Here is a 12388-nt window from a genome sequence, read left to right on the forward strand (position 1 = left end):
TGATATTTCACATTGAAGGAGATGGAAAATGTTTATTGTGCTCTCACATTAATTCAAACAGCTGTGCAGAGCATATTATCAAGTCAATTTACATGCCCACTTTTTTTATAAGCAATTTTATTTTTAGAAATAGCAATTATCATGCAATTTTATTCATCAAATGTGTTTGACTCTGACATTGTAGAGAAGCAAATTCAAAAATGAAATTCTAAATGGTCCGTAGTTTGCAATGGTGTCTTTCCATTGAAGATCAAGGGCAATTTGAGAACAGAATTACCCATCAGCCTTGACTGAACCAACAATGAAAGCAGAAATCATGTCTTGCCTTGTAACAATGACTTTGATCCTAAACTACATGTAGACTGGCTTGTCTAATTGTATAGCCGTCATGGAAAATAAAGCCATCTGCATTCAGCAGTTAATGCACAACCACTGAAGTAGCTCAGGAATTGCATCTCCATCTGTCAAGCTGTAAGTATTAACATTTTTTATCGCCAATGTTCTCTAAAACAGAAATCTTGGCATTAGAGAGAATGCGTAAAGAGCAACTAAATTGATCGCTGGGATTAGACTGCTGAGTTCTGAGTGAAGGCTGCTGATGTGGTGAATATGAAAACTGGAGAAGGACTACAGGTAATCTTTATAAAACAGCACAAGGGCTTAAAAGGTATTGACAGGAGACATGCTGCAACATTTGGTATAATCAGACAATAGAAGCATATTTACCTTAAATGTTAAAATGAGAGGGTAAAAATACACTTTAGATAAAATCCAGGAGAGAGAATATATGGCATGGACAAATAAGAAAAGTAATCACCTAGTGGAAAAGTGGATCACCTAGTCCATGCTTGGTCTTGCCGATGTAAAAGCAAGCTTCCCAAGCAGAATAAGAGGTGTTGTTCCTCAAGACAGTTGTAAATGTTGCACTCCTGGGATCTGCAACATGCATCCAGCACTGCTCCATGCAGTGGGAAGGAGGAATTGCATGTTAAAAATCCCATTCTAAAGTTCCAGATGTTTATTGTGAACTTTGAATTACTAGCTACATCAGGAGAGAGGTTATGAGCAATTAATTACGTCTGGGAACATTTAAATAGGATCAGCAACCAAATATAATGCACAAGAGAGCCATAATCATAAAGAGGAACAGCACTGAAACAGGCTCTTCAGCCTCTAATGAACTCATGCTGACCATCAAGCATCCATTTTAAAAACTCTAACCCCATCTGTGACAGCATCCCCTCCCTTGGATGCTACTCTGATTCCCATCAGTACAGACAGACCAGGAGAGGCCAAACCTCTGTGTCATTGGTAACAGCTGTGTCCATTTAGTGTCCAATTGGATTGGTCCATCTGACACTTGTCAGCTTACTCTTTATAATATCCAGGCGTTCCAGAGGGGGAGAGAAGGGAGAAGGGAGAAGGGAGAAGGGAGAAGGGAGAAGGGAGAAGGGAGAAGGGAGAAGGGAGAAGGGAGAAGGGAGAAGGGAGAAGGGAGAAGGGAGAAGGGAGAAGGGAGAAAGAAGAAAGAAGAAGAAGAGTCTCTTACCTGCTCACAGGCTATGAGGGACTGAGCCCACACACAGAAGCAAAGCCTGAGTCATCGGGATGAGCCTGAGACTGCCAGCGTCTCCTCTTCAAGCCCAAAGCTGAGCTGCCAGGACAAGCTAAGGCCACCAGCACCTCCTCTTGAGACCAGGACTGAGCTGCTGGTACAAGCCCGACATCGGCAGTGCCTCCTCACATGCTCACCGACGATGTGGGACAGCGTCCCAACGCAGACCTCGACTCCCTTGTCGCTTAAAATAAACTATATTACATGAGTTTACATCCCCGCGAGTGTGGGTGTAGTCGTTGTTGACCCGGCATCATCCCCAATGCCACACATCATAACCCACTTTATTCTCTCATATTCCCATGCACAAATCCTCCCACCATTGATTCGACCTCTCACTAAGGATAATTTGTAGCAGCCAATTAACCTACCAAACCTCACACTTTTGGATCCAAATTAAATTCAATGTTTTCAAATTCAGTTAAAACAAACAAGCAACAAATGTATAAAAGAACTATTGTAAAACAAGATATGCACTGGATAACTTCAGTGGATTTAGAGCCAAAATTGTCAAGGATTAAGTATGCAATATAAGCTTAAAACAATTGCATAAATGTAATTAGAATCTGCATTTTTTTTAAAGGCCTATTTAAATAATGCTTTGAATTGGTCTTGCATTTTAAACTATGTAATATCTTAACATTTTAAACTAAAATTCTTATTATTTGCACAGTATTGGGATGATGTTATACACATTCAAGAGTCTAGTTGGAAAACATCCAAGTTTATCCAACGATTTCTTGCCCTCTTGACAGCCTAATTTAGTGAAATCCCAAAACAGGATATATAGCGTAATCCACTTGAGTAAACAATTGCCTGAGCATAAATTTACAATCCTTCAGCTGACCTCTAGAGAAAACTTGGATTTCAGGATACATATGTGTATTGAAACCTCAGTGAAAAATAAATAAAAATGTGCTGGCACAATCAAGCTGTTTGGTCCTTGAAAATAGCAGAGAACCCTATAAAATGTGAAAACCCAAATTTATTCACATTGCTTTCAGCTAATTGTGACAAATGCAGCGGTCAACTGGATTTAATAACCTACATTGTTGTAAATGTTCATAATAAATTTATTTTACACTCTAATACAATCTTCTCTGTCAATTAAATATAGTATTGGCATTTTTTTTTAAACAATCCAAGATGTTCGAATATAAAAAATCATACAAACTGATGATTAATTCCCTCAAACCTCTGCATTAATATTGATTCTCAATTTCCAACACTGACGTTTTGTGAGGTGTTGAAACATTCCTCCCCTTAATAATATCTCCTCTGAGCTTAGGCTTTAGTTCAAGTTTAAGTTCACATTTATTGCCACATGCACCAATTAAGGTACAGTGGAATTTGACTTACCATGCAGCCATACAAACAAAAGAGCACAATATACAATAGAATATAACATGAGCATCCACTACAGTGGAATCAACATTCTTCATTGTGGTGGAAGGCAATAACTTTGTCAATCCTCCTCCTTTGTTCATCCGTGGTCGGGGCTATGAAACCTCCGCAGTCGCCGCTACGGATGGCCCGATGTACGGGATGCTTGAAACTCCAATGTTGGGGCGAACGGACACTCCGTGGCTTGGAAGTCCCGAATCGGCCGCTTCCTATCGGAGTCCGGGGCTTCACGATGTTATAGGCCGCAGGCCGGCGGTCGAAGCACTTCTTCTGGCAACACCCGGCAAGGGCTCACTCGCTCCGCGATGGAAAGCCCACGGCTAGAAGCTCCGCAGACCGCGGCTTCAGGATATCATAGACCGTGGGCCAGTGATCGGAGCACTTCTTCTGGCGACCCCCGGCAAGGGATTGCACGGCTCTGCGATGAAAAGTCCGCGCTACGCCCGCTGCTGAACCTCTGGACCCAATTCCGGGAAAGGCCGCACCAATCCAAGTTGTTAGGCCGCCAGGGAGGGCGAAATGCAACTAGGAGAACAGTCGCATTCCACCGAGGTAAATTACTAAAAAAGTTTCCCCAATTCCCGCCCCCACCTCCTCACACTAAAACACACTTTTAGACATACTAAAAACAAAAAGTGGAAAGGATGAACAGCTGCTGGTGAGGCTGCCGGCTCGTGGCGCCACCCGTCGATGACAACCAGATTTTGTAATTACTAAAGAAACAAAAATTCATAAACTCATTGTGAGAATTTTCTGCATTTTGTTCCAAAGTTATAAACATGAAGTTTACATTAAAAAGGAAATGCAATATATTATTATTGGATTAGAAAGTAACCATTATGTTCATCTGTGGCAATAAAAAAATATGTTTCGTAATTTTTACGAAAACTCCTGATGGAGGAATCAAGTGTAAAGCAACGAATGACAGCCTAAATAAGCTCATTGCAAAAAGAGACAATGGTGTCATATGATTAAATAAAATGTCACAAATTGGCTCTTCCTCTCTAAACACCAGCATCTCTTTAAACCTGTGAGCAATTCATCTATAAATTTTTTTACTAAAAGGTAGATTCAGATTTCTGTAGCAAGAATATGATCGTTGTTATTTGTCCAATTTTCTTTAGTTTGTATTTAATTGCCAGATGTTTTTGTAGAGTACGTTTTACTTTCACGTTCTTCATAAATTGGCTATTTCAAGATGTATTTAGAAATATATATATTTTTATTAATGAAATATTCAGAATGAATATTCAGAATGAATATTTCACTGCATTGTCTGAGAACAAGGGTTAACCAACTTGAAGATGACTTAGAATGCTACAGTAGGAATAGCAATTAATATTTGGATTCAAAATACATTTAATTCAAATAAATGTGAAGTGTTGCATTTTGATAGCAGGATCAGTGCAGGACTTGCATATTAAATGGTAGTGCCCTGGGGAGTGTTGTGGAACAGAGAGGCCTATGCAAAATTGAAATGTTCGGCATCTTGGGAAAGGTTTTGGGGGTCTGCAGTGTTTGGGAAATGGGAGGTGGAATTTTTACGATTGCATTCAAATGAGCCTTCCAAGGACAGCCTGGCTAGGTTGGCTCATCCATGCCACTCCCACCTTGTCAACCAGCTACTTCTGCTGCTCAGTGGCTCAGGTGGTGGAAAGGGGGATAGGAAACAAGAAAATGCATTATTAATTGCATGCTGGAGGTTCACATTTATAATGCAAACAATACATTCTCATGCTCATTCATAACCTGCATAATGAGTATAGAGTCGGGAGACACCCATACCAATTTTAACACCTGCTCTGTTGAGTACTCCAGGGTCTGCTGAGTACTCCATACTCTGCATAGGTCCAGGAAGTGAAAGCATTGATAGAGCACATCAGCGGCTTGTTCTATCACTGTTTGTAATTCACCGGTGCCAATAGCTATATCACCATCTGATCTCCACCATTTGATCTCCACCATTTGTTACTCATGGACAAACAACTGGGAGAGTGGAATCCCCTTTGGTTTTGATATTGAGCAGAGCTGACTAGTGCAATGAATGACACACTGCATCCAAATTTGATATCTGCAAACCTATCAAAATTTGATGTTCTCTCTGCTCCCAAGATTAGGTGTTCCATACTAGGACATCTGAGATGTCCTCATTCTTCAGGGAATGCTCCCAAGATTTGATGTGCTCCCAAGATGAGGTGTTCCATACTGGGACATCCGAGATGTTCCTGGTTCTCACTTTTAAACCTACCAGCCTCCGCATTAAACACATTGTCATCTGATATTTCCGTCACCTCCTAAGAGATCCACCACCACCGGTCACATCTTCCCATCCCCATAATGCATCTGTTGAAGTTGGTACGTTGGTGTCATCAGAGACATGCCAGACTTATTTACTTTTCTGAAGGAGTAGAGATGCTGGTGTGTTTTGTTGGCTGCAGTTCAATGTATTTTGTCCAGGACAAACTGTTAGTGATATTTATCTCCAGCAACTTGAAGCTCTCCACCATCTCCTCTTTGATATCATTGATGCTGATTGAGGAGAAAAACGAACTCATTTCCTGAAGTCAGTAGGTAGCTTTGTTGTCTTGTTGACATTGAGTGAGAAGTTATTGTCTTGATACCACATTACTACACTCTCTATTTGCATCCTGTACCATTCTCATCATTGTCTAAGATCCAGTCCACTATGGTACTGTCATCTCAGATGGGCGGAAATCGTTTTTTAAAAATGGGACCCACACGATTTCCTGGTGACCCGATGACAAGTGTGCATGACAACTAACATTTATCTCCTCCCTCCTCCCTGTGCCGTGGTGCTGTTGTGGCTTCGGCCACGAGCCCTGTGGATGGTAACGTAGGGAGCTCGCAGATCCGTGGTTGGTGACTGACTTTCGGGTGGTCTAGCAACAACAGCAGCTTCTTCCGCCCCGTATTGTGGGGCTTGAATCGGCCCGTTTGCGGGGCCTTTCATCGCCCGGCGCAGCATTTAATTATTTTCAGAGTCTGAGCGAGCTGACCATGCATGCGGCCGCAACTCCGCAGCGCGCGATCAATTGGGAACTGATTGCGGTTTGCTTATGGCTGCTGCTGGTAATGTAAAAATACACGTTTCATAAAACATGGGGGGGGATTGTCCCCCATCTCTCAAAACATGGACCACCCCCCCCCCCCCCATTCCACCCAGGGATTTCCGCTGATCTGAGATGACTCATCCGCACTCTTGTAAATGGAGTTAGAGCAGAATTTGGCTGTACAGTGATGAATATGTGGGTAGTATAGAAAGAAGCTGAGAACACATCCTGTGGGGCACTGAAGTTGACAATTATCATGGAGAATGTTTTGTCACCTTTCCTCACTGATTATGGTCTATGGTCAAGAGGTCGAGGTGAAACTATACAATCCAATTTCTATATATCTATATATTAGCAAACAGTGCCTAATGCAATTGACATTAAGAGCAAACATTACCCTGCAAAGAGTTAAAATACCAATAGAATTTCACTCATGAAGCAGCAGTAAGAGTGCGTGACAACCATTCAAACCATGAATTGGTTTATTTTACTTAAAATTACAAGCGATTTCCTGCACATTTTTTTTGAAGACTCTACTTACCAATCATGTCCCATTTTATTCATTGGCCAGTTGCCAATCACACTCACTCGCAAACAAAGCTTTTTAAAAAAGCCCTAATTTTGATTGCCTATCAATCATTGGACTCTCTAAAGCATTGCACACATTAAAAATAAAGTACAATGATCAGTTACTCACAATCTCTCTAGAGAACGCAAGTCAAAGAAAGACCCATTCTTTAACAGCGAGATGTTGTTGTTACTCAGGATCCTGCAAAAATTAAAAGGAGAATGTAGTTAACATACCTTTGCAAAATGATAAATGAGCTGGTGCAATAAAAATAGTTTTCTGTGTCAACATAAAATGATTCCATTGAACTTTTATAAAAATACAATACTTAGCGACCTACTATCAATTTAATGCACATTCAATGTCCTAGCAGACATAATACCAACTAAAAGCTCACGTGGTTACATATTAGGAACCCTTTATACCATGTTTCACTATACGTTGTAATAATAAAAAAATGTCAGTCTCAATACGGATGCTTGATTTGATTTAACCAGATGTGGGAACAAGACCAATATTGCTCAGATTTTCCTGAGAAATGCTGGGATTTCTCCATGCAGGTATCAGCTGATTCGGAATTTTGGCGCATACATCCAAGAATACAATTCCAAATTTTCAGAGACCTGATTGGCTGTGTTTTTACAAGCACACTATCTTGCCGGATTCCTCATAGAATCTGATGGAAAAGTGCCAACTTCCAGCAATTCCCATGTTGAGCTGGCACCAGGTTACACTGGGAGCAATGACTCCATTTATTTCAATTGAGAGGAACAGCAGCGACGAATGAAGGTACAAGCCTGAGATGCAACTTTTTCATTCAGTGGGTGGTGGATATACGGAACCAACTCTCAGAAGAAGTAATTGAGCCTGGTACGATAGCACCATTTAAAAGATACTGGAAAAGGCACATTGATAGCAAAGGTGCAGCGTAGGTTCACGAGGTTAATTCCCGGGATGGCCGGACTGTCATATGTTGATAGAATGGAGCGGCTGGGCTGGTACACTCTGGAATTTAGAAGGATGAGAGGAGATCTTATTGAAGCATATAAGATTATTGAGGGATTGCTCCTGATGTTGGGGGAGTCCAGAACCAGGGGCCACAGTTTAAGAATAAGGGGCAAGCCATTTAGAATGGAGATGAGGCCAAACTTTTTCACCCAGAGAGTTGTGAATCTGTGGAAAGCTCTGCCTCAGAAGGCAGTGGAGACCAATTCTCTGGATGCTTTCAACAGAGAGTTAGATAGAGCTCTTAAAGATAGCGGAGTCAGGGGATATGGTGAGAAGGCAGGAATGAGGTACTGAATGTGGATGAACAGCCATGATCACAGTGAATGGCAGTGCTGGCTCAAAGGGCCAAATGGCCTACTGCTGCACCTATCGTCTAGAGGGATAGGGACAAAATGTGGGAAAATGTTACCAGCTGAGATGGGGCATCTTGATCAGCACAGTGTTAGCCTGACGGGCCTATTTCCATGCTCTATGACTGTTTGACTATATCTCTATGCTTGATTATTTTAAAATAGATATTAAATAATTCTGAATGCCAGAGAAGCGATTTGATAGTTGCTAAAAACAGAACACATAGCTCAGCTGGCCCAAATGACCCTACTGCCCAGCAAAGTCAGGTCTGTAGGATTTAGAACAAATTCAGAAAGGCATTTCCCACCAGGAATTTAAAAAAAAAAACACAGTGCTGGAGTAAATCAGCAGGCCATGCAGCATTTCTGGAGAACATGAATAGATGACATTTGGGTTGGGACCCTTATTCAGCCTGCCTTTTAGTTGGTTACATCAAACAATCCTTTCCCCAGGCATACACTGGCCCTATCCCCCAACTCTTTCCCCACTACATCGACGATAGCTTTGGAGTGCTCCTACAATATGATATAATACGATATGATGCGGTACGATACAATATCATACGATACAATATGATATTCCTGCACCTGTTTAGAACCGTGGACATCATTAACTTCACCAAAAACTTCCACCCTGCCCTCAAATTCACCTGGACTACCTCTGACATCACTCTTCCCTTTATTGATCTCAATGTCTCTATCACAGAGGCCAGACTATGGACTGACTACTAGCCTATCGACTCCCATATTTATCTAGCTACACTTCCTCCCAACCTGACTCTTGCAATGATGCTATACCCTTACTCTCAATTCCTCCATCTCCACATCTGCTTTCCATACAAGGGCATCCAAGATGTCCACATTCTTTTGTGAGCATGTTTTCTAATACTCAATCAGAATTCTCTCTGACCCTTGTGATGAATTAGTGACTTCCACATTAGCTTCATAGAAAACTGAGTATCTACAATACCAAAATAGAACCATGCCATTCTAAAAGCAAAGGGACAGCTTTAAAGAGAAAACAATTATCATGGTTGTCTTTCACCCTCCATTAACACCAACAAGACTTCCTTTGGTCAGAATAAAATAACACGTTTCATTAATTTCATGTAAGAAATTATATTCCGATACCTATTTACTTACTGGGTGAATTCTACCATTTGGTTTTGCAGAGCAGCTGGAGAATTTATGACTCCAAATGCTGATTTTTCTGATTTCTGCCAAAAGCATTCATATCCATCAATATATAATGATAAATGTAATAATACTGTTAGACTATCCAGAGTGGCCAATCAAGATAAATCCAATAAATGTTAACAATCTGTATTCATTCCTTTCGCATTAGAAAGAACTGCAGATGCTGGTTTAATTCGAAAGTAGACACAAAATGCTGGAGTAACTCAGCGGGACAGGCAGCAACTCTGGATAAGTTTTGGGTTGAGATCCTTCTTCAGACTCATATCAGGGGGGTGGGTGGGACAAATATAGAATGTAGTTGCAGACAGTAATACTGGTGGGAGAACTGGGAAGGGGGAGGGGATAGAGAGGAAAAGCAAGGGCTATTTGAAGTTAGGAAATTTGAAGTTCCTTATTTGAAGTTCCCTCTCTATCCCGTCCCTCTTCCCAGTTCTCCCACCAGTCTTACTGTCTCCGACTACATTCTATCTTTGTCCAGCCTACTCCCCTGACATCAGTCTGAAGAAGGGTCTCCACTGGAAACGTCACCCATTCCTTCTCTCCAGAGATGCTGCCTGTCCCGTTGAGTTACTCCAGCATTTTGTGTCTACCTTCATTCTTTTTGCTTCAGACTCACCACAACCCAATAAACAAATCTATTAAATGCATAAAGCTAAAGACATTCCTATTCTTATAGCTACATTCTCAGTTGTGAAGACACACTAGTGCAGATGAATATGCCAGTGACATACAGATCAATAGTAAAACAATTTAGAAAAGCAATGATGTACAATGCCACAGATTACACTGTAAAGAGTAGAGAATAGCCAAAATTGATCACAATAAATGGTTTTAAATAGCTTTCTATGGAATGGAGTGAGTTAAAAGTTTGAAATGATCTTAGATATTTCCAAGCAACATAATTAAGGAGGTTGTAAACTGGAAAGTTTTGTGTAGTATATTCTTTGTAAACAATGACAAAAAAATAAATGAAGTCTGTTTCACTTCCAAATGCACTAAATGGTCCATTTGCTTCAATCTTTGAACCTTCCACAGATTGTTCTGATGAAAGTGTCAAGATATTTCATTGACTACTGTAGCAGGATTAGATATTATTTTAGAACTTGTGCCTGTTTTACAAAACATTTATTGACCCAGCTCAGGTCAAAGACCACCAAAATCTTTGTCATGCAAGTGCATAGGAAAGGCTTATTTGGACAGGTACATGGATTGGAGAGCTTTAAATGGATATAGGCCAAATAAGGGCATCCTGGTTGGCATAGACGGTTTGGGCTGAATGGCCTGCTTCCGTATTGTGTGAATCTATGACTAAATATTGGTGATAATTAATATAGTTCCAACAAAACCTCCAATAATCTGCTCTCAAACCATTTGATAATCCATTCATTTGTACTATATCTCTCTATATCACCGTCTATACTCTCAGACTGAAGAAGGGTCTTGGCCCGAAACGTCACCTATTCCTTTTCTCCAGCGATACTCTCTGACCCGCTGAGTTACTCCAGCTTTTTATGTCTATCTTTGGTTTAAACGAGCATCTGCAGTTACTTCCTACACGTGGTAATCCTGATGATTCTGCACCTGACCCACCAGGTATTGTTTGGCATGCTCCCTTGTAGCTCGCCAGGGAAACAAGAAGGGTCTCGACACGAAACGTCACCCATTCCTTCTCTCCAGAGATGCTGCCAATCCCGCTGACTTACTCCTGCTTTTTGTGTCTATCCCAAGTTCCCTTTCTCTTTAAACTCAGTAGGGTCATTTAACACAATGGAGCACTGGTTCAACACTCACTTTCAACTTACTGGCACTTTGATTTACTTGCTTCTTATTTTAACTCCAGTTCCCACACCCCCTTCCAACTCACTGGGCCCTCTTTATTGTGGTCTTGTTAAATTTATCTGGGTAGCATGTTCACCCTATCATCTTACAGGATTCATCACTGATGGGGATGAGTCAGAGTACAGAAGAGAGATCGAGCAACTGTCCATATGGTGCCAGCGCAATAACCTGGCCCTCAACACCAGCAAAACCAAGGAACTGATTGTGGACTTTGGAAGGAGTAGGAGGGGGACCCACAGCCCCATTTATATCAACGGGTCGATGGTTGAAAGGGTCAAGAACTTCAAATTCCTGGGCGTGCACATCTCTGAAGATCTTTCCTGGTCCGAGAACACTAACGCAATTATCAAAAAAGCTCATCAGCGCCTCTACTTCCTGAGAAGATTACGGAGAGTCGGATTGTCAAGGAAGACTCTCTCTAACTTCTACAGGTGCACAGTCGAGAGCATGCTGACCGGTTGCATCGTGGCTTGGTTTGGCAATTTGAGCGCCCTGGAGAGGAAAAGACTACAAAAAGTAGTAAACACTGCCCAGTCCATCATCGGCTCTGACCTTCCTTCCATCGAGGGGATTTATCGCAGTCGCTGCCTCAAAAAGGCTGTCAGTATCATCAAAGACCCACACCATCCTGGCCACACACTCATCTCCCGACTACCTTCAGGTAGAAGGTACAGGAGCCTGAAGATTGCAACAACCAGGTTCAAGAATAGCTACTTCCCCTCAGCCATCAGGCTATTAAACCTGGCTCGGACAAAACTCTGATTATTAGCAACCACTTTCTGTTATTTGCACTACCAGTTTATTTATTCATGTGTGTATATATTTATATCATGGTATATGGACACATTTATCTGTTTTGTAGTAAATGCCTACTATTTTCTGTGTGCTTAAGCAAAGCAAGAATTTCATTGTCCTATACAGGGACACATGACAATAAACTCACTTGAACTTGAACTTAATACTGTGTAACACCAAAATAAATCAAAAATGCATAAATGTTTTAATAGGTATGACATCCAATTGTCGAGAAAAGCTGATCTGCTACCAAAAAGTCCAGAATCTGCTAGATGATCTGAGTTCTCCTATATAATGATGAGTCATATAATATTTCTCAAATGTTTAGTTCTATAAATCACCATTTATTTTTCATAAAATATACTTATGAAAACACATAAGAGGCAACACCACTTGGTTTGATTTTTCGATTGGTTAATAATTGTCTGGGGCATGCTAAATGCATCTTGCTGCCTGCAGTCATTGCTAAGGTGTGATTTAATTACGTACTAAATCCATATTCTTCATTTTGGTACGCTACATGACTTTATGCATGATGTGC

At 41.1% G+C, this 12388-nt stretch overlaps 1 protein-coding gene across 2 annotated transcripts in view; it reads right to left on the reverse strand.

Moving 5' to 3' along the window:
* The window catches only part of adgra1 (adhesion G protein-coupled receptor A1), a 659066-nt gene that overhangs the window by 548389 nt on the left and 98289 nt on the right, over positions 1 to 12388 (reverse strand). The window contains exon 2 of one of the 2 annotated variants that reach the window (XM_033033638.1): positions 6788 to 6859. The exons of the other annotated variant lie outside the window; for it this stretch is intronic. Coding sequence (XP_032889529.1) covers positions 6788 to 6859 — 72 coding nt within the window. The remainder of the gene's footprint in view (positions 1 to 6787; positions 6860 to 12388) is intronic. 2 annotated transcript variants of the gene reach the window in all.

This window comes from Amblyraja radiata, chromosome 15, assembly GCF_010909765.2.
Source record: "Amblyraja radiata isolate CabotCenter1 chromosome 15, sAmbRad1.1.pri, whole genome shotgun sequence".
Classification (NCBI taxonomy): domain Eukaryota; kingdom Metazoa; phylum Chordata; class Chondrichthyes; order Rajiformes; family Rajidae; genus Amblyraja; species Amblyraja radiata.